At 32.7% G+C, this 22320-nt stretch overlaps 4 protein-coding genes across 12 annotated transcripts in view; 2 read left to right on the forward strand and 2 right to left on the reverse strand.

Moving 5' to 3' along the window:
• LOC125056438 (cyclin-G-associated kinase) overlaps positions 1-10897 on the forward strand; it is a 28389-nt gene extending 17492 nt beyond the window's left edge. Inside the window, exons 13-20 of one of the 3 annotated variants that reach the window (XM_047659526.1) lie at positions 365-573; positions 2000-2038; positions 3362-3609; positions 4426-4582; positions 5132-5453; positions 7068-7260; positions 8522-8683; positions 9416-10897. In XM_047659526.1, the coding sequence (XP_047515482.1) occupies positions 365-573; positions 2000-2038; positions 3362-3609; positions 4426-4582; positions 5132-5453; positions 7068-7260; positions 8522-8683; positions 9416-9526 (1441 nt within the window). In that variant the 3' untranslated portion in view covers positions 9527-10897. The remainder of the gene's footprint in view (positions 1-364; positions 574-1999; positions 2039-3361; positions 3610-4425; positions 4583-5131; positions 5454-7067; positions 7261-8521; positions 8684-9415) is intronic. The other 2 variants (XM_047659528.1, XM_047659527.1) reach the window with 2 other exon arrangements.
• Positions 10898-11659: 762 nt separating this feature from the next.
• LOC125056759 (pre-mRNA-splicing factor ISY1 homolog) lies at positions 11660-17554 on the reverse strand. The gene is made up of 7 exons (XM_047660039.1): positions 17401-17554; positions 17092-17114; positions 16713-16876; positions 13856-14059; positions 12735-12884; positions 12561-12652; positions 11660-11849 (listed from the first exon to the last, which is right to left on the reverse strand). Exons 1-7 carry the CDS (start codon positions 17401-17403, stop codon positions 11694-11696), a joined length of 792 nt encoding a protein of 263 aa, XP_047515995.1. The 5' UTR covers positions 17404-17554; the 3' UTR covers positions 11660-11693.
• LOC125056758 lies at positions 14131-16414 on the reverse strand. 2 transcript variants are annotated; one of them, XM_047660035.1, is made up of 2 exons: positions 14843-16414; positions 14131-14774 (listed from the first exon to the last, which is right to left on the reverse strand). In XM_047660035.1, exons 1-2 carry the CDS (start codon positions 16149-16151, stop codon positions 14176-14178), a joined length of 1908 nt encoding a protein of 635 aa, XP_047515991.1. In that variant the 5' UTR covers positions 16152-16414; the 3' UTR covers positions 14131-14175. The 2 variants fall into 2 exon arrangements, with proteins under 2 accessions (XP_047515991.1, XP_047515992.1); XM_047660036.1 differs by having other exon boundaries at positions 14131-14771; positions 14843-16413.
• Positions 17555-18940: 1386 nt separating the features above from the next.
• On the forward strand, positions 18941-21940 carry LOC125056588. 6 transcript variants are annotated; one of them, XM_047659767.1, is made up of 7 exons: positions 18941-19407; positions 19558-19753; positions 19836-19919; positions 20106-20241; positions 20762-21048; positions 21291-21400; positions 21668-21940. In XM_047659767.1, exons 1-7 carry the CDS (start codon positions 19258-19260, stop codon positions 21758-21760), a joined length of 1056 nt encoding a protein of 351 aa, XP_047515723.1. In that variant the 5' UTR covers positions 18941-19257; the 3' UTR covers positions 21761-21940. The 6 variants fall into 6 exon arrangements, 2 of the variants coding, with proteins under 2 accessions (XP_047515723.1, XP_047515722.1); XM_047659766.1 differs by having other exon boundaries at positions 18942-19407; positions 21664-21940; XR_007118073.1 differs by having other exon boundaries at positions 18951-19407; positions 20099-20241; positions 21664-21940.
• Positions 21941-22320: the final 380 nt, after the last annotated feature.

Genomic DNA, 22320 nt, shown 5'->3' on the forward strand with positions numbered 1-22320 from the left:
AATATTACAATTTTAAAAAGTGCACTCTTACTGAGACACCCTATAAAACATGTGGCATTTTAATTTACAATTCGTCATTTGAGATTTCAATAAACTATTTTGTATAAAATATAAAATACTAATATTTCATTGAAAAACACACATGAAATTTTAATTTTAAAAATAGTATTTAATTCTCCCACTCATTCTCACTCTCTCTCAATCGGTCTCAATCGCTCTCTCTCTCTTTTCTTCCACAAAACGATGCACATCTTCGTGACGTTCCGTAAAAATTTTACCCTCATGCACCTAAACAAGTTTCACGTCAAAAATTTATGTAAATCTCAATCCTACGAAAATAACTATTCATTTAATATTTTTCCAGATCTGAAATAGACGGCATAGACGAAGCATCACCCGTGAATGACCACTTTTCAGCGAACGTGTCGGTGGTTATAAGCCTAGTGGTTCAAAATGGCGAACGCCGCAAACCACGAAGCGATGTATGGGAAGAAGATCATTCCTTCCCCATACGAACGTCCGACGTATTATTCTCTTCTACGTTGGAGAGAGATGAAACTGTTGATAACTTTGGTAAGTATTTCTTGCTTCTTTTCTGCTTAGTTATTTTCAAGTTAAACAAATTTGAAATAAATTTTTGAATTATAAATGTTTGTTAAATAAACATTTTCTGGAAAAAGGCATATTTTTTTTTCATTATGCTATATTTAGTTCGTGTCGTAATCTGTTCTTTTGTTCAAAATAATTGCGATATATGCCAGGCCTCCCGTGACTGCTTACAATTTTTCTATTCATATTCTGTATAAAAACTTAATCAGTCTTGGGAAATGCGTTTTCATATAAAGCATTTGACAGAAACACACGAATGTGTGCGTTAGTTAAACTATAGTTATTAGATTTTGCTTGTCTAAGGACTGTGTCGTTTTATAAAGGCCATTCTTCCAATTTTGCTACGTGGCTAGGTTACTAACATTGAAATCTTTAAAATTGTAAATAAACTGCTGCACATGTAAGATAAATTTCTTTTTTAACAAATGGTTTAACCGTGTGGTTAAACTTTCAATATCGACACTACTATGTAGATGATATGATGACTTTCATATTACGTTTTTTACGAGGCATAAGAGTCGCTTCATCCAGTTTTCTGAATGAATCTTGCTTTAGACAAAGTGTCAATATGGAGGAGGCTTTTACCATACGCACAACGGACCCAGTGAGAGTCTAAGTGCGGAAACTGAGTCCACAACCCAATTTACCCTAAAAGGGGTACATACATACAAATACTAGAACACTAACAAAACTAACCTTAATTTTTAGAACTTATACTAAAACAATTTATAATACTAAGAAATGATAATGATAATAGAGTCGCTTCATCGTTTTACACGATTTTATTGTAATTAATAGATATATTATAATTATACTCTGATTTTTAATTCCGTAGAAAGCAGACAGCTATCATTTTTTGAAATTTCAGAGATTACAAACCTTTTTGGCAGGGCACATTTTTCAATTTCATTACGAGTCAACATCTGACTCTATACAAACATTTTGTTTGAATGTATCCATTTTATTAAGTGCGGTGCTCAACATTAAAAGTGGTTTTACGGCGACAGATAATTACGTACCTTGTCATCACAAACAGTAAAAAACGCACAAGTAAATCGTTTTATTTTTTTAAAAAGGTTTACTAAACCTCGAATTGGTAGGCAGTGATGCCAGCTATATAATAAAATAAAGTAATTAAAGTTAATTAGATATATTGTTCGTGATATTGAAATATTTGTTGTTTTTGTATAAGGGGTCACTTGAGTAAGTAAATATTAAGATTTAGTAGCATTTTATTTTATTGCCCTAAAATGGGTCAATTTGTCCCTTTTTTAGTAGCAACATTTATGAAATGTCAGAATTCTACGGACTTAAATATCAGAGTATAAGTTAGTAGGACAAAAATGTGTTAATTTCTCAACAAATTTTAATATATATTATTAATATTCAGCTAATCTCCGAAGCAACCCGCCGCCGGTACCGCCCACAAGTATGTAACGCTTGTAGTGTGCATGCGTTTGGGTTTATATTTTTATGAACGATATTTAAATAAAACAATTGAAATTATGTTATATTTAGTAGTTATTGATCATTTCGTTCATCATCATAAATGCACTAAAGCTTAATGAGACTATTTAATCACGCGTTTTCAAAATGCAAGCATTTTTTGGTTGTTTGAATGCTTTAGGGCAGATGTAGTGATTATTCTAGTACGCAATTAACTCTTGCTCCTATAGGGAGAAGAATTCGAGAAGACACCGGCATGCCATAATTAATTTGACATTCTCTGTATTATCATTTAGCGGTCATCTATATATATATAATGAAAATGGTCTTCGTTTGAAGCTCAATCACGCCTAAACCACTGATCGTATCGACATGAAACTACCACCATGATTTCGATGCGAAATTTTTCCTAGATGGTTTATGGCTATTTATTTATTAAATTCCAACGTTCCTTCATTTTTTATTGCTGTTTTACTTTTATGAAAATTTATCCATACGGACTTCACCGCGGAAACATTCGGGGAGGCTTCCTAGAACCTCTAAACGTCAACATCTGTTAAAAACTCGATTTTCTAAATATTTCAATTTTCTTAGCGGGAAGTTAAAAAGAAGAATAATAAAATATGAAAAAAAATAAAATAATGAAACATAAAATTTATTTTAATTCGTCCAGCAAAGCGGGCGCGAAACGGCTAGTTATCAATATAAAATAAGTAACAAGAATTTAAGAGATAAAACAGGGTTTGCTGACGCTGTACAATAAAACAAAAGAACTAAAATGGAAATGGGCTGGACAGGTATGTCAATTTTGCTCCATTTATCTGCTCCTCTTATTACCATAAGAGGCAGATAAATGGAGCAAAATTGTAACACTATGGCAACCAAGAGGCCATAAAAGAAACAGAGGTAGGCAATCTAAAAGGTGGGCCGATGAAATCATGGAAATGGCTGGAAAGACTAAGACCTGGACGAGATTGGTATACAATAAGGAAAAATGGAGGACAATGGGGAAGGCCTTTGGCCGTAGGCACACAGAATCAGTCATCGTAGATTGAGAAAAACAATATTTATAATGTATATATTTTGTATTTCTGATATAAGGCTATAAATAAATAAATAAATATAAAACTTATATTTCCAAACATTTATATCTTATAATAAAAAATCAAAATTTGTTAAGTCATTTATAGATATTTGCACTATTGAATGTCGGAGTGTTTGATATATATCCTGGAATATGTTACAAGTTATTTTGATTAAATATCTTTGAATAGGCAGCTTTAGACAAGTGACAAATATCTTTCAGTCACAGCGGACTATCCTCCGAGGGAAGCGGAGAAGCCGCCTCGCCCCGCACCCCCCTCCCCGCAAAGAAACTTCGCGCCCAAAGAAGCCGTCCCAGATACAGATTTCCTCAATATAGCGAAACAAGGGGAAGCAAAACCGAAACAATTGAAAAGCGAAGATTCGTTTGATTTCTTCGGAATGATGGAGAAACCGGCTGATGAGAGCTTTGGTGATTTCTTGAGTAAAAAGATTGAAGATAATCCACAGGTGAGTTGCAACTGGATTTTTTTATAACCATTTAATATATTGCCAAAGTATAGATAAGTGATACCGCCCATGGACACTGACATTGCCAGAAGACTCGCAAGTGTGTTTCCGGCCTTTAAAGAATTGGTACGCTCTTGAAGGACCCTAAGTCGAATTGATTCGGTAATTATCAAATATTCGTATTGCGAATGTCTAAATTCAGTATCAAAATGAAAAAAAAAAACGGAAAGCTGTTGCTAATTTTATTCTAACATTTTCGACTATGTATTTGCGTATTGTTACTTATATATACTTTTTAATTATTAATACTGTTAATTACGTAAGATGTCGTGTGGGACATGGTGTAATGGTTGCAGCCTCCTTACAACATTTTGTAAAACAAAAAACTTGTCGATTAAAAAGACTGGCGGAGATTTTATTGCCAGTTCTTCTTGTCCGTTCTACGCCCTTGATTTCAGAACTGGCAGTAAATGTAAGACTAAAAACATTCAATATGTATTTCTTTATTGACGTTCATAAGTGTACAGTACTCCAAAATTAATAATGCGCATACAGATCTTCGCCAGACCGCCGTGACCGCCCGATTGTGTACACATCACATCAATATCATGACTCTTATTTCTTTCGTACAAGGTGCAAAATGTAAGTGCATTGTTTAGGGCCCTTACGATTCAATGATTCGGAATACGATCACTGGCGAAGATCTGTATGCGCATTATTAATTTTGGAGTACTGTACATTGTGTTATCTAATTAATAAATGAATTTGAAGCAGACCACAGGGTATGTAATATTGTTTATTTTTTTACGGTTTCAGCCATTTACTGAGAACATATTCGGAGATTTGCCCCCTCCGCCGACCAGTGTAGCACCAAACGCCAACTCCAGTGATCTCAATTTCGATCCGTTTGGCTTAAATGATCCTTTGCCGAAACAAGAACCGCTGTTAACTCCGCAATTGATTAAGGAAGAAGGTATGATGCAATCATTATGGTTTCATTGTCTCTTATTAAGATATTGTGTTTGTCTCAATGATTTTTGTAGGTGAAAGTTTTCTGCAACTTAAAGTACTCAATTGTTTTAAATTGTATCAATTGAAAGGCCGGCAACGCAATTGCGAACTCGCAAAGTGAGAGTTGGTGGCAGTATCCCCTAAGATCAGAAAGGCCTACTGACCATTTATCCCGTTATATACAAAAAAACAAAATCCAAAACAAAGACGTGAAATTTATTATTTGCATTGCATAGAAAATGTATGTACAGCACTTGCAAATTTGAACTTTTAAGTTAAAGTTTATTTAGCTCTGTATTCTGTTAGTTTATTTAATAACTTATTGGTTTTAATTTAAATTAAAAAACATTCAATTTTAATTCGTCTCAAAAATATATATATTTTTTTTTAAATTTTTTTTTAAATCCAGGATTTTTTAAGCTCTGTGTTTTATCAAAGATAGTTTATGAACTAAATGGTTTAAATTCAATTAAATTCTCAATTATATCATAATTGATATGTCTGTTTATAGGTCGTTCGCAAAGCGTTCCATTAGAAAAGGCGCAAGCGAGAAATGATCCTTTTGCTGATCTAGGTTCTTTGGGGACAGGACTAAATAATCCTCCCAACGTAACATCGAACGTCGCCCAACCGACACCACCGGCCGCTGCTTTTGCCAGCGTCGGTCCTTCCCCAACGACTACTGGAACCGCGTTCGCGAACGTTGGCCCGACGCCTCCAACTAATCCAACCGCATTTGCCAATGTTGGCCCTTCGCCATTGGTTACTCCCAGAGCGTCTCCTGCGCACACTCCGTCGCATCGGGCGCATACGCCACAACAGCCTGATTATAGGTAAGCGTATTTAATTGCAGCAATGAAAAATATTTTAATTGTATACATTACTAGCGGACCCGGCAAACGTTGTTTTGCCATGTATTTCTAGAAAAAAAAATTTAGTTCAATAACTATTTACTTAATAAAAAATAGAGATTGATCGAAGAGGGGTGAAAGTTAAAGGTTGTATGTATTTTTTAATGCCATATAATAAAAAATAAAAAAAAAAGAATATCCAAAAAATAAAAATATTTTTTTTCAATCTGTGCGGATCCGATTAGAAACCATAATAAGGGCACGTAGATTATACGTACTACGTCGTACGTATAATCTAAAATTTCACTTTTTCTTCAAAAAAATTTTAAGGTCCTTTCCAGTACACAAACTTAAACTTAAGGATACCCTACGCTGTTTTAAAGTTAACGAACCAATCTAGACGTTTCAATTTAAATCTGTGTAGAAAGTTTGCATACTTGGTTAAAATATTTATTTCAAAGTCGTTTTTTACTTTGAGTCCGTCAGAGTATATTTTTTTTTTACCTTTATAACTGTTACCTATAAGGATAAATGATTTTGACTTTTGACTTTTTAAGACAGTATTTAGTTTTATGCGGAGCCGAAACAGACGAATTACACTTTTAACATAATTCTAACCAATGCGTTGTACAATCTTAAGATGGCGTTAATGTTAGTAAACGTTATTGCCCCTAGACATTATGAGTCATTTAATCCTTGCTTATTTATTCAAAAATATACTTTGACAATCATTTGATGCATAGCAAGGGATGAAAAAAATATTACTTAATTAATTTGGCGGCTCATTGGTCTAGTGGCTAGTACCCCTGACTGCGAATCCATGGGTAGCATTTGGTGTTGTGCTTTGGTCTTGGGTGTTTAAATATGTATTTATATGTCTATCTATCTATAATATGTATGTATATCCGTTGCCTAGTACCCATAACACAAGCTTCACCAGCTTAGCATGGGACTAGGTCAATAGGTGTGAATTGTCCAATCATAAAAAAATAATATATATACGTCGACTCTCGATAATTTGAAACTCAAGGGACCAGAGATAAATTTCAAATTATCAAGAGTTCAAAATAACAAGTGTTTGAATAACCACGAGGGGGAGGGGCGACTAAAGGAAATAAGAATTTGATCAAAATTTGTTACTTATTATTTCTATATTCTTATTGTGTATTAACAATTAATTATTCACAAATTTTTATTTCGAAAAGAAGTCTGTAATCTTTTTTTGAGTGAGTGACTTCAGATTATCATTGTCCAAAGAATTTTCGATAGTGGTGAGAGCTGCAAAGTAAGCGTCACTTGTGGATTCGTTTTAATAGCACCAATCGAATATTAAGACAAGTCTGTGCATCTTCAAATTATAGAGAGTAGGGAAGACCGGATTTCAAATTGTCGCATGTTGGCGAGAATGATAATACTTTTTCAACTTCAATTTACCGAAGGGACCAATTATCATTGATTTTATTCAATTTATCGAGTATTTTTCAAGGGACCGGAATATTTTTTCAAATTAACGAGTGTCAAATTATCGAGAGTCGACTGATATATATATATATATATATATATATATACTGATTAAACCTCTTCCCTAATTTACAGCCGAAGCCATTTCGATGCACCAAAACCAGCCGAGGAGAAAGTTAAGAAGCCGGGAGATGTGTTCGGAGATCTTCTTGGAAGTCAAGGATACGACTTTGCGAAACGTGACTCCGGTCCGAAGACAATGAACGCCATGAGGAAAGAGGAAATGGTGAAAGAAATGGACCCGGAAAAGCTGAAGATTATCGATTGGGTATGATTTTTATAATTAACTAGCAGACTCGGGCAAGCGTCGCTGCGGCTAAGGTTTTTGTTATAGTATATAGTAGTACTATTCAAGGGAAACTGTAGGAAAACACCAATCCACCATGCTTTTTTGGTGGTTATGCCATTACATTGTAGCTTATGTGAAACGTTGGTACTTTCAACACAGCGCCATCTGTTAGAATTGTGACTATCAAATAATAAACAAATATTTTGCAATAAAATATTATTGCGGGTATAAATTGAGATGTAGGCTATCCTATCTTTTAAGTTGGATAAAACTACACACGGCGTGCAAATTTGATTGACATCGGTTCGGTAGTTTAGGAGTCCATAGCGGACAAACAACGTGACACGTAATTTATATATATTAAGATGAGGACTGGACCTACCCGCAATCCACTTTAATCGATTATTGTTCAAGATTTGTTATTTATTAAAAATACTATTACATTTAAAAGACAAGCACTTAAGAGCTCATAAATTTAAAGAAACTTGTCGGTCCACGTCACGAAAAAACATCCGTTATTAACATGTATTGTTTAGAAGGTTTTAGTTATATTAAAAAAATATTTTTTCGTTTTGCGTTTTAACCTATAAGAATTTATTTATTTATCAATAAGGACATATGACATCACAATAAAAGGCACGATAATCTAAACACTTCAATTTGGATTACACACACATTAAATTAGAATTAAAAAACATTTTCAAGCTAACAAAACTTCCGGAAATGGTTAAATTCAATAAAGAATTTCAATCTCCGGCTGTACACCAATGGATTTTCTCTCTATGTGCGCATTTAACATTCGCTCGAACGGTGAAGGAAAACATCGTGAGGAAACCGGCTTGCCTTAGACCCAAAAAGTCGACGGCGTGTATCAGGTATAGGAGGCTGATCACCTACTTGCCTATTTGATCATGAAACAGAGCTAAAATGGTTGTAGCGCCACTGAAGTTTTTTTCTTCATTTTAATACTACGTCATCACATTATTTGAATAATTCGACGTTTAACCTCTTTAGGTCTTTGCCTCAGATTTCTGAATCTGTTTCATGATCATTTTTAAATCTAATAGGCAAGTAGGTGATCAGTTAAACAGTTAGCCTCAACGAAACTCATGGTAAATTGTATCAATTCGTAAATTAAATTAGACATAATTGTTGTATTATTTTTGTTAATTAATACAACAATTATGTCTTAACTGAATATAGATTAATGTTTTGTCTATATTCTATGTATTTAAACCAGACGGAGGGCAAAAAGGCAAACATCCGCGCCCTGCTCTGTTCGCTGCATACAGTCGTGTGGGAAGACTGTCGGTGGACACGCTGCGACATGTCCCAGCTGGTGACTCCCGCAGACGTCAAACGGAACTATAGGAAGGCGTGTCTCGCTGTACATCCTGATAAGGTGATTTATTAATCAGATTTAAAATTCTACTCAGTCAGACCCCCCCCCCATGTAACGCGCCGTAACGTTTTTCTGTACCCAAGTATAGTAAAACGTTTCGTGACCACCTAGTGACTCTTTATACCTAAAAGTTACCATTATGTAATGTAAAGTAATGGAAAATCGAAAATAATATAATAATAACGCGTAATTAAATCCCCGCCCCGCATCGTAACGTTTTACAAAACTCCTCCATAAACATACATACACTTGCGGAATTTAGCACGTGTTTAAACAGATCGTACTCAGATGTTATTCACGATAATATGTGTATTTAAACTGAAGTTGGGTAAAAAAGTCTTATTATGAACTAAATCTCACTTATACAGTTTTTAAGGAAATTGTATGTCGTCGACTTGTGTTCATATATAAACGCAATAGTTCTGTGATTAAAATTAATTTAATTTGGTTTTGAAATATTAATTTTCTCAACTTAAAAGTATTAGTGTTTTTTGTATTGGTGGATGGTAACTAACTCATCCGATTTGGATATTCTTCTTAAAGATTTATTTTGCCTACATTATTGTTAATCTACTCTATCTAATCAACACTTTGAAGATGTTATTAGAGGAAAAATGTGTTTTCATTTATAGGACTTGACTCAATAAGCAAAAATAAAAATATTAAAAAAAATCACTATACTTTCCCCTTTTAGTGTAAATAGATAATTGCATGAGAAATATTTGTTTACAGCAAATGGGCACTCCGAACGAAAATATAGCAAAAATGATATTTATGGAACTAAATAACGCATGGAGTGAGTTCGAGAATGACACCAAACAACAAAATCTATTCCAGACATAAATGATCGCTGTCCTGCTCATTATAGTCCCGTATGAGAAGGAAAGCAATATCTAATTATACTCGATAGTTTTGCTGCAGCTAAAAACAATTAATATTCCATGTTTTTTTTAAAGTTTCCGTAAACATTTCGATTTATTTGTTTACTTGCTTAGTTTGTACATACTCCTTTTTGTTTAATTAAAAATTCGCCTCGAAATAGTTTAAGTTCGACAGTGTTGCTAGTTTCGTTAAGATAACATAATATTAGAATTATTTATTTCGCATTTCATTATAGCAACATAAGTACATTTAGATGCAAAAATCGTAACCTGAAAAAGCTTCTATTCCATTGGGTAATGGCAAGTTTATATGTACCGTTAGGAGGAACAATACGTAGAATCCAATAGATAATGTGTAAAACACAACAATTATGTCATAACAACTTATATTTAAATAGAAAAATTCTATATTTTCTGTCCTTCAAAAACGTAACTGTCAAAAACTGACGTTCACCTTCTACTTGTCAAAACTATCGTAAAATTGTGCTGAGAATACTGTCATAGAGTATAAAACAGATAGTATTATCTATAGTTTAGTCAAATGTAGCTTTCGTATATAATTTAATATTGGATATGTTCTGTGCGTATCTTAAAAATATAGATAGTCTGATTTGGTACTTACGATTTTGTGGTGGTAAATTAATTTTCAGAGATTCTAGTATTTCTTTTGTATCGAGAATTAAAAGACTTAGTTCAAGAAATTATTTAGTAATATAGTATGTTTCCTCTATTGCGTGTATATAGTTCAAGATTTATAGATAAGCTTTAGTTGCGCCCGCGCTGCTGTTTACGAAACGATTTGGTGAATGGTATATTTTCTCATATAAGATGTAGCAAAGTTATTCCTTTAGAACGATTAGTGGTTGGTAGTAACTCCTAAACATTGTATTGAGCTTAATTTTTTATACATTCCGATGTCTGGTCAATAAATAAAATATTTGGAACGTTTTTGTGTATGTTACAATTATTTTTTCCAGGTTTGATTTATTTTTCATACTTTATGCTTTATCTTGTAGTTGCCGCATTTAGGATAAAAATTGAAAATTGATTTTCCATATGGCAACTCTAGTTACACGCTAATACGTTATATTATTTAATTTAAACCAGTGCAATTGTTCTAGAGTAATGTGTTATGTTGGCCTACAATGGTAGTGTTTATGTACTCTAAATGTATATACGTCTCACTCGTTCGAGCAAATATCAGAGTGAGACAACATTTGTCTGTTCGTCAATGGTTCGAGGATGCACGAAGCGTGTCCGATCTCTGTATATTTTGCTTATATTTGACTATGTATATTAACAAAGTTGTTCAAAATAAATATTATGATATACAGTGCTATTGTTTTATTCATCTTTTTTAAAGAATTCGGAAGTTTTGTGGTTGTGCGTTCTGTTGTATCCTTAGTATGTAAGCTGTATTGCTAGTCTTTGTCTATCTAATAGGCTAGGAAGGCAAAGGGAAGGCTTATGAATATACCAAGCGAGCATAATTAGTCCCTTCTCGGTTCTTACCTAAGACACCTCTTTCGTTTTCCTAATTAAATGTATGTTTGAAGACTTTCAAATTCTCGTATGATATTTAGAATCACGGTCATGGTGTACACAATTAATTAACCTCGTACGGTGAAGGAAAATATTAAGAAACCCACTTGCGTGTATAAGGCATAGTTTGATCACCTATTTGAGAAAATATCACGAAGCAGATACAGAATGGTTGGCGCCACTGCGTATTTTTTATATTCCATAAAATATGTTGTTTCATTCAACATAAGTGACATTTTACAGCGTAATTAAATATCTTACTGACAATGTGTAATCATTCCTTGCAATACAAGAGTGATTCGACCGGGTTGTAGTTGACAAGACACACACATTCATTATTAGTACATTGTCTCTGTTAGTACATACATTTTTCGTATATAAGGTATAAATCGTTTTACCTGTATACATATTTAATTTAAAAATTGTAAATAATAATATTTAAAGAAATATTATATAGGTAAATAAATTGTTTAATAAATAAACAATGTATCGGTTTTGTCTAATTTAGTTTTTATGTATGTTAAACATTTTTAATTTTACAAAATGAAAACAATTTTTTGTAAAAATACATTTATTTTTAACTAAGGTCAACTTCCTTCAATCTTTACATCGAGACATCCATATTTCTCCAATAACTCTTGTTTCTTTCTTCTGAGTAATGCTTCTTCTACATCTTTCTGTGAAGGCACTGCTACGTGTGAAACTGGCTTTTCTTCGTCGTCTTCTAGTCTTTTGTCTTCAGGCTGGAAATGAAATTACGTATTTAATAATTATTGTAATCGCTTTTACTATCATGGATTTTCGTATTATCCACGATCAACCTTTCTTACGTTTCTTACAACTGATTCTCAAGGGCGATATTGGCGCTACAGATTTTGAGGGAAGTACATCATATTATTAATAATTACTTATATTCCATACATAATTATCGGTATTGGAAGTAAATGAGAGAGGGCCCTGATTTTTCGTTGTTGCCTTGTTAGAATAAAATCAATTTATAAAAAATCAAATCTACAATATATCTATAATTTATTTATTAGTAATAAATAAATACTAAAAGATGATTCGGAGACTTTCTAAGATACTCTAAGATACCAATATTTATGCTGAGATAACAATCCTCCGTCTACTGGCTATGACTGCAAATTTTTTCGTATCATCAATAATACATCTGATTGGATGATCTTTGTCACCTACTACGCGCTACTCTTTTTAAAAAAACCGTTAAAAAATGCAGTGTGTGACTTAGATTAAAATTATTGCAGATATAATTAATTAAAAACTACTGATGAATGACTTTTTTAAACTTTTTTATTTTATTTATCGCAGTCACGGAGCGAATCATAAAATTAAAATATAAAACTCGATAAAATTATTTCCTTTTAAGACCTTCCCTCAGTTTTACGCTATTTCTATTTATTCTATTAGCTATTATTAAAACTGAACAAACTTACGTCTTCTGGATAGATATTCTCCTCTTCGGGTAAATCTTCTTCCGTGTTCTGCTCTTTATTTCTTTCCCATTCGTCCATTACTCTCGCTATTGCTGTAACAAAGACAAGGAGTAATGCACTGTATATTTCTACAACAAGACATGGCATATTTCATATATTCATTATATAATTTACCGTCTTTCTCTGCTTCCTTCTCCAACGGTTCCAGGAGCCCATCATCATCATCTCTGTACCCGTAGTAATCTGCATCCACGTCACGCATCAGATCGGCGCGAGTTCTACGCGGCGGAGGTGGAGGCTCTTGCTCGAATAATTCTCTCACTCCTAACATTTAGAAATAAACATTATTAACACTCCGAGCAAGTTTTGCAACAAATTATGTTAACTGAGATTTAAAAATTAATTCACCGAATTGAACCTGAATGAAAATACACTAATGTTTTTACGATCCTCTTGTATCTAGAAGAATAAAGAGATCTGTACAGAATGTTATCTAGAAGATCAACATTCATGGCTCAATTGTAAAATCGTTAAATTGAGAAATGATATGTTTTAACAATCTGTTTACTAATTGTATAAAGTCCTACACAACCATATCCATACTAATCTGATTATACCAAAAAGAAACAAACATTAGTAGTCGGGTCACAAGGCGAGCAAGCTACATTACCTTGCAAATTCGTACAAATTATGACAAGAGTATGCTGACGTTTGAGGGAGCTCAACTATTTAATAGCCTGTCGATTACAAGTGGCGTGCTTTATGGCTGACAATAAATTATAGATTTGAGTGTTATTTGTTCAATTGCTCCTATTTATTATTCATTGTTGTTCTATTATTTTATCTAGTTTTCTTTTTGTGTTATGTAACTGTTAAAAATTGTAATTGCTGTATTTTTATCTAATAAGCCTTCTGTTTCTTGCCTACTGTTGTACTTTTTTCACTATTGTAATCGACAAGTTATTAATACAGTCAAAACCAACGACATCGTTTAGAACAACATACCGGTTATATTAACCAAAATCAAAGGTCCCGGCTGAATTCTATTGTATTAGGTACTTAATAACAACGTCATCGGCTGTTACGACCAAATATGAGTAGTCCCTTCGATGTCGTTATAACAGATTTTGATTCTAATATTATTGTATTAGTATAGTTTCTCAAGTGAATGCTGTAATGTTTTACTGAGAAAGAAATATCTTACACCATACTTTAAATAACTGCTGAACACATTAATTCAGTAAATCTAGGAAAGTAAACAAAATAGTATAAGCTTAATATAAATATCATCAAACCTGGTAAATCCTTGGCGGCACCAAAATACTTGTATCCCCTATTTCCTGGCACTTCCCTGCCATCTTGGTCCAACATCCGGGGGCCCACTCTCGCATGGTCCGGCCCGCCTAGTGATCTTATCTGCACTTCCCAATGACGTTTTTCCCGCATTAACTTGTTAATTTCGTCATTCAAATCGCGTATCCGAAATTCTCCAAGTCCAGCTGAAAATGGTGATATTTTAGGATGTCTTAATTATGTTACAATAAAAGAAATCGATAAAGTGAAAATCGTCTCAGACTATATTATTTTTAATGTTTCGAAATGACAAATTAAAACGTTATTTTTTAATCTTCTTGGTTTTCTTGGCGCTCTTGCTTTTACTCTTCTTCGCTTTTAAATCTGTTTTACTTTTCGTCTTTTTCTTTTTACCCTTTTTAACGTCTGATTTCGACGGTTTACTTTTAATATCGCTAGAGCTACACTGCTGGGATAAGTTATTATTCATTGTGGGTTGTTGTGGCGCCTTTGGAGTGATGAGCTCAATTTCCAGATCTGTTTTCTTATCTTTTGTTTCCAATTTCTTTCCTATTTTAAGGATAAAAACATCTTTTTGGGGGTGTATTTGTTTCGACACATTCACTGGAACCGGGCAATTACTTGGTGTTATGTTAATGATCCTCCTATCTTTATCTGGTCGCTTATCCTGTGTTTTATGAGTGTACATTAAGTTTGATGTATAAGTGTTAGAGGCTCTGTCATTTGGCAGTTGAAACTGAATTTGGTCGCCAGTGTTATATGGAGTTTCTTCACATGTACATAATTCTTGAATCTTATCGTATTTTCCCATTCTATCGATTTTGGTGCTTTTTGGCACCCGTATTTTTAATTCGTTTGAATTCACTTTTGCAAATATTTCGTCATATTTGCTGGGACCTTCTAAAACAGAATGTTAATTAGTGTCATATTGCTAAAAGAAAATACGGTTTTTTTTAGATTTAAGTTACCTTGATTGTACATGTCTTTCTGTTGGGCACCATATTCTTTAGTTGATTGAGGAGACAAAGTCGACAGCTGTGACACTGGACTTTCCGGTCTACGAGAGGACATCGTGTGCATACTACGCGGTACTTCGCGTCTTGTAAGGACCTCTTCGTCTAGCAGTACTTTGCCTTGGCAATCCATCTCAACATTCTGACATGCATAGAGAGACATTCCATTATCTTCTTTACGAAGATATGCAGTTCCTTGAGGTTTTGATGTCGCGCTAAAAGCCGTCGTAATTTCTTTTCCAAGAAAAGACATTCGCGTTGTTATTTCTACCATCCCGATCGATTCGTTGTGGTCGCTGTCACCACAATATAAATAAAACATTTGTTTCGATAGCGGCGTAGAAGTTGTACATATAATATTGTCTGTCGGCTGTTCCTCTGCCCACTTCTTGCATAGTTCCTCTCTTAGTTTGGCGAATTGTTTTGTGTAATCCATTTTCGTTTCAGCAATTTTAGTAACACAGTTAGCGCAAGGAGGTTGCTTAGACATTTGTAGATTTACGACAAACTCTTTAATACCGCAAATTTTATCGTACGTCATAGCAAATAAGATCGATTTTCCAACGTTTAAGTGATCAAAGTCAACAACTTTTCCATAAGACATGTCGTAGAGAACTATCGGTTGCTTTCCAAGAAAATTTGCAGCAATTACAAGATTGTTGTAGTCCAATTCAAAGCAATCACATTTCATATGTATTCTGTTAATGATAAGCTCAATAAGAAAGAGGTGGTACGGAAAGTTAACATCTTCAGTATCTTCGGAGGCAAGTACTTCTTTAGTTTTCGTAATATCGTCGCTTAAACTTTTTATAGATTCTCTTAATGCATTGGCTTCATTTGTTAATTTCTTTGTCATATTAGCTATTTTATCTATGTTGTTTATAACGGGAACCGAGCTGCGAGTCGGACTTAAATATTCTATAGATGCTTCTTTTTCAAGTTCCCTATTTAGATTACTTGGAATGATGGTTGACTTGCCTCCCACAGGAGATTTAAGGCTTATGCTTTTAGGGCTTTGTGGACTTAGTGTTCTGTTTTTACGTTTTCCATCACTTTTAATTGATGCCCGTGGAGTACCTCTATTTGATGGTATCGGACTTGATGGCTTCTGAGTATTTAAAGGAGATAGGGATGGCATGTTTGGAAAAGCTGTTTCATCTTCAGCCACCAAAGACACACGATTTTCTGAATGTATTATTGATTTGTTCTGCGACTTGATACTTTCTTCGTGAGATTTAGGTTCTTGTAAACTAATTTGGTCCATGTTAGTGTATGCTCAGAATATAACATAATTTGGAAAATTTAAATATAAAATTTTGATGACAGGTTCAGCTATTTAAAATGGCCATGGCCTAATAGATTAAAATTACTTTAAATTTAAAATATGTATAAGTTTTTTTTGGGTTACAGATAACATGATATACCTTACAATTAAATATAAAGTATTATACAATGTGTCAGAGACAATATGACCATGAATTATTTAATAGACCCTTACTACTACAAATAGTTTGAACCCAAAAAAATGTATTTTTATTTATTTTATTTTACTGCTACAAAGCTACAAAGAATATGCAGAAAATATAAAATGGTTTAGTTCTGAATTTAAGATAATAGAATTACCAAATAAATTTAATGCAATTTTGGGTTAAGGTTTTTGTCAGTACTATACCTAAATAATAATATTATATTTTTCGTTATTTTACATTACAATACAAGTACTCTGTGTCTACTTTAAATTCCCAGAAGAGGGTTATTGTAATGAGATGTACATATGTTAACTGGACATGATTATTATAATTTTAGTATAAATTGCACCATTTACCATTTTGTATTTGTGCCACTTTCTTAGCAATTTCTCTTACAATTTGGAGTCTCCACTTCTCGGCTTGTGGTAGATCATTACATTCTGATGCTAAGTAAGGCCGCCGCTCGCGCTGTCCTCCAGCTTCTTGAACTTGGGCTGCTCTCCAGCGAGCCAAAGTAGTCCTAAATAAATTAGATTATAAGATATACTAACCACTTACTAAAACTTGTAAAATCTCACCGAACCTTCAAATTTTTGTAAGTGGTGGTTAAAGGTTGGGTGACGTTTTACTACTTTTATATTTCCTTTCCGTGATTTCCAAAAACACTCATAATTGTAATATAAAGTGTAATATTGATAATTATTTTTAAGTTCTCTAGAGGTTGAGGATACTTACATAGCCTTTTCAGCATTTCGAGCCTGCAAACAAAACAAATATAAAATATTTCAGAAATAATTTCTTGACAAATAATATCTTGAAATTTTGAAAAATCAATATAATATGATACCTTAAAAAGAAAATTACAAAAATAATATGTATTATTACGCACATCACAATTATATTTTTTTTATGTTTTACTTTTGTTTTCCAAAGGCAAACGTAAAGTTACTGTAAAGATCCAATAAAGAAAACAATATAAATAATATAACCTGCAAAAAACTTAATTATACTACTATTCAATGCTACTTTCTAAGTTATACTCACCATTGTCAGTTATTTTATATATTCAATCCAATTTCCTGATTTATTGATATTATTCTTTTTAATAAATAATAAGATTAAAACGTTTTATTATTTATTTTCGGAAAGTGCAAACAATATAACTATTAACTGCTTCTTGAACAGAATACAGATAATAGATATCTTTTTTTTTTTTTTTTTTTTGGAGTTAATAGATATCCTGTGACCTGTATCCATAGATTACTAGTTAATATTAGTTTTTAACACAGATATGAATACTAGACTACTGGTTGTTACAGATACCTAACTTTTTTGTTAACGGTGGTATTTGACGGCACAGACTAGGTCAACTGCTTTAACAGTAGTGTATAAAGAAAGTCGAAAACTAAATTTGTATGAAAATTTGTCGACGAACTGTCATCTACTTTCTACATACACTACTGACTACTGTTAAGGCATCTTGACTTATCCTCCTGGACAGCAACTACTAGTCCAGTCAAATTATGGCTAAAAACGGGTTAAATAAACATGAGCGAACACAGTTTGGGGATTTTGAGGATCGATAGGGGGGTGTGTTCTAAGCATAAATTCCAATTTGAGGGGTTGTACTGAGGTCAGCTCAAGGTCAGCAAATCACTGAGCAAAAGAGGCCGGCCTTTCTGCATCCGCACGCTTTGCCGCATTTGGTTTTGCATTTGTACGCAATCGATCTCAGTAATGTGTGGTGATTTGCACCAATTGCAAAGAGAACTATTGTTCGAATGTCGCTAACGTTATCGACGATGATGATCTTGACGCAATGGACGAGGACGACGTATGCCCCGATACCGTCAGGACCACGAATATTCACGAATCACTTCCATCGACCTCGGGTGCTTAATATTCCGGATTTTATAACCTATTTTTCTATCAATAAATGTGTGAAACAGTTTTAATTGTTAATTTACTACTTACCCAAATTAAATACCTAATTTTTAAATAGTTTAATCGATTGACCTTTTTATATTGCGACAGTGGCGCGGATTTCGCTCGGTAAAGTAATCTATAACTCCGAAGGTATTGGCATTACGGAAAAAAGTTTAAGAACAAAATTGTTCATAATTAAAAGATCTACAGTTCGATGATCGGTAAAATTTAATAAAATTGAATGGTTGGGGAGAAAACGACGAAAGATTGAAAAAAAAGTAAAATTTCTGCCTTGCGGGAGTAATAACTTGAAAAATATTAATGTTATAAAAAAAAGTTTCAGATAAAAAAGTTAGTAAATTTTTTTTGGAAAAGAAAAGGTCTCTACAATTTTTCGCCTAACACTAACCATTCTCGAGATATCGAATTAAACGCGTTTCCATCGAAATGACCTTGAGCTGACCTCAGTACAACCCCTCAAATTGGAATTTATGCTCAGAATACACCCCCCTATCGGTCCTCAAAATCCCAAAACTGTGTTCGCTCATGTTTATTTATTTCGTAATTTGACTGGAGTATACTAATAAAATACGGATCGCCGATACCACGTGCAATTACAATATGCAATTACAAGATAAGGAATCAATCTTTGTATAATAACTGATCATTCTAGACTCTACGATCCTAATTTGAGATCGGCAATTTCCCTTTTCCCCAAAATCATCTCATAGCGGTCAAACTTCACTTTAACTAATCACATTTTCCATCCAGAGTCTTATCTGTAAAGGCTAGTCTACTGTCTAGTATTAGATTAGATATGTCTGTGGTGACAGTGTGAGGTTGTTTTGAATTATTCAATGAAAGAAAATGAAACATGTGATCATAAAATAGTGTATTGTACAGCCCCGAGTAATAACCAAGACCAATTAATTTATATGATATTTTATTGATAAACTTTTAAATTGCTTTGGAGAAATGACCAGAAACTGTGATTATGAATTAAGTTGGGAGAGCTGTCCTGTGGATATTATGTTAATTATCTTTAAAACATTGAGTATAAAAGATATTAATAGTTGTTTTCAAGTTAATAAGACATGGAGGAATGTAGTTACATATTATTGCGATGTGAGTAATGTAGACGATCCCGTAACCGATAACACCTTTCATTAACTGTACACATACCACTGTCAAGTGTTATGTATAGTTTTTACCACGTTATTGAGATTAGTAAGCCTAGATGTACGGCTCTCATTACTTTTCCTATTGTTATTTCAGCGATATAATCTCTGGCAGAAGTTAGTTCAAGAAACAATCTTTAATAGAGGAATAACTGTAATGGATCATACATATTCTAGTGGAGGAAACAAGGAGATTTATTTGAACTCAATCTTATGGCATGATCTATCTTTGGCTAAATGTGGAATAAGTTATGTTGATGCAGTAAATGCTAGGCAAATACATGTTGATAGTGGTAATTCTATAGTACATCTGCATGTATTAAAGTCTCTTAATGCATTTCTGTTGCTTTTAATAAGTATTATCTTTCCTTTCAGATTGCTTGACTGTAGTATTTCATGACAAAGTTATAGTTTATAATGTGAATAATTTAATTCCTTTAGAAAAAATACCAAAGAACTGTAAGTACATATTACATGTTATTCAAAAATTTACGTCTGCTGGTAATTACGGCCTCTTATACTTGAAACAAATCCAGAAATATTAAACACATTTACACTACCTCAAGGCTACTTTTAAATACTCCTCAAATTATATATTGTTTTCTTTTACACAAAAATGATTTTCTCATTTGGATTAGTTTTTAGATGAAGACTTTCAGTGTAAAGGGGACTTAATAGTAAATGTAGTAAGACAGTCATTAGGAAAATACATGTTGAGTATAAACAATAACTGCAACTGTAAGAATAAAGATGTATCTTTTCACATACCAAGCCCACATCTGTAAGTAGCTTTATATGTTTTTACACCATATCTCATTAAAGATTGGTTAACAATATACATTCACCCATTTTACCATCATACAAATTTCTTATGCTATAACATCCCAGGATTTGATCTGTATAAATTACTATGAGTTGCAAGGAAGTAATCATAAATTTACACAATGATTATCAATGTCATGTAAAAAACTGTAATGGCAATTTTATTGCTTTGTGGTTAGATTTATTTAACATTTTAAAATTAATTAATTAGACCCCTACTCGTAGCATATCTTGTATATCACACAATATTCGCCATTATAGAAACATTTGATGCTTGTCTGTCATGGTGGAGATACTGATATAAAAATGCATTTCCTGTTCATTTCAAAATGTACACAAGACGTTATTCAAAGTAAACCGGAATTGCAACAATAAAGTTTTGTAGTATACTTAGTAGGTTTATAAATATTTTTTTTATTGCTTTTACTTTTGGTACAGGCATATTTTAAACAAAAAAACAACACATTCTTTTATTGCAGTTGGAGTATGAATAAAACATCCTGCTACTTTCTGGACACCGACTACACAATTTGGAAATATATATTTGGAGATTGTGATAATCATTGCCACTTTATAGCAAAATATTATGGAAACAGGAGTTCTGTTCAGGGACTTTTTATGGAAAATGATACTGTACTAATGGCCTTAAACAATGGCAAAATTTACCTATATTTGGAAGTAGATGGACAAGTGTTACAAAAATACTTTTGGGGTCAAATTGATTTTCAATTACACTGGCTAGATACAAGCATCGCAATTTATGGATGTAAGTTATATAATTGTCAGGGCCTCATGCCATTTAAATTAATCATTAAATTATTGGAAGCATTCTTAGGTTAATGAAAATAACTCTAATACAACTCAAAACTATTTTCTTTCAATTAGCATTATTGAAACCAGATGTAGTGCCTTTTTAAATACTTTGTAAACTTTATCATACATATAGTATTAGTATTTTATAAAGTATTAAAACTTAAGTCTTTTATTTATTTTTATTATAATTTTGAGGTCCATCCAATGTGCAATTATCAGAGACGTGTAATTCATTAATTTTTCCAAACATATCAACTGCTACCCGCCATGGAAATATTATACTGCTTGGTTACAACGATGGACTTGTAAGTAAAATTTATTATTCGCAACTATCGCTAACCTAACGAAAAAGACTAACATACTAATTTAAAATCAATTCCAAAAAAATGTTTAAAAAATGACCTAAGATAAAAGTTTATTTTGATTCTGATTAAATTTGTTTTGTTTTGTGGGTCTATTTTATTATTATTAGGATTTTTTTATTCACATTAAAAATTATATTTAACTGTAACAATATCAGTTTATTATATATTATGTAGATTTTTAACTGTATCCTGCTTTGTTTCAGTTAGAGGTGTACGATTCAAGTAAAATTTATTTTAAAAAACCACTACAACAGTTTCTTCTGCGTTTCAACGATACACAGATGCCGATTCGTAAAATAGTGGTGCATGAAGGCTATCGCACACATACTATTTTTGCTTTAGTCGGCAACAAGATTTCCAAAATTCATCTCACACATGAAGCAGAATTTTATTTTTTTTAAGTTATGCAAGTGAACATACATGGATATGCTTACTGCAAATACAAAGACAATTATTTTTGTAATATATAAAGTTTTATTATTTTATTTGTTTTTATTATGGCAACACTTTTACCGACATAGAATTACTTTCTATAGCATTCCTCTAACATATTTTGTTGGACTAATAGCAAAAAAGCTTATACAGTGAAAAAGGTCACAATTTTATTGTGATAAATAAAAAAAAACAAATATAACTACTATAATAAGTGGTGGGCAACTTCAACTTTGCACACATATTTTTAGGAAGTAAAAACTTTTCCGGATCTATATCTAGCCAATAGTAACTATTGGGCTTGAAATATAATTCGTAAAAGGGAAACGAATAGCTACAAAATATCTGCTTAACTACACTTTGATATGATACATTAACTTATTTTGATTTATCCTATAAGTGAATATTTGACTTGGTATTCGAAATTG

The sequence above is a fragment of the Pieris napi genome, chromosome 15 (genome assembly GCF_905475465.1).
Source record: "Pieris napi chromosome 15, ilPieNapi1.2, whole genome shotgun sequence".
Lineage (NCBI taxonomy): Eukaryota > Metazoa > Arthropoda > Insecta > Lepidoptera > Pieridae > Pieris > Pieris napi.

Excerpts from the sequence above, each read along its gene's own strand:
- LOC125056758 (XM_047660035.1), bottom strand. The coding sequence starts at position 16,151 with ATGGACCAAATTAGTTTACAAGAACCTAAATCTCACGAAGAAAGTATC. Across the intron at positions 14,775-14,842 it reads GAAAGACATGTACAATCAAG|AAGGTCCCAGCAAATATGAC; the intron begins GTAACTTAAATC and ends ATTCTGTTTTAG.
- LOC125056588 (XM_047659766.1), top strand. The coding sequence starts at position 19,258 with ATGACCAGAAACTGTGATTATGAATTAAGTTGGGAGAGCTGTCCTGTG. Across the intron at positions 19,920-20,105 it reads AGAAAAAATACCAAAGAACT|ATGAAGACTTTCAGTGTAAA; the intron begins GTAAGTACATAT and ends ATTAGTTTTTAG. Across the intron at positions 20,242-20,761 it reads CACATACCAAGCCCACATCT|TTGGAGTATGAATAAAACAT; the intron begins GTAAGTAGCTTT and ends CTTTTATTGCAG.
- LOC125056759 (XM_047660039.1), bottom strand. Across the intron at positions 12,885-13,855 it reads TGCCGCCAAGGATTTACCAG|GAGTGAGAGAATTATTCGAG; the intron begins GTTTGATGATAT and ends TCTAAATGTTAG. Across the intron at positions 12,653-12,734 it reads GAAGGAAGCAGAGAAAGACG|CAATAGCGAGAGTAATGGAC; the intron begins GTAAATTATATA and ends TCTTTGTTACAG.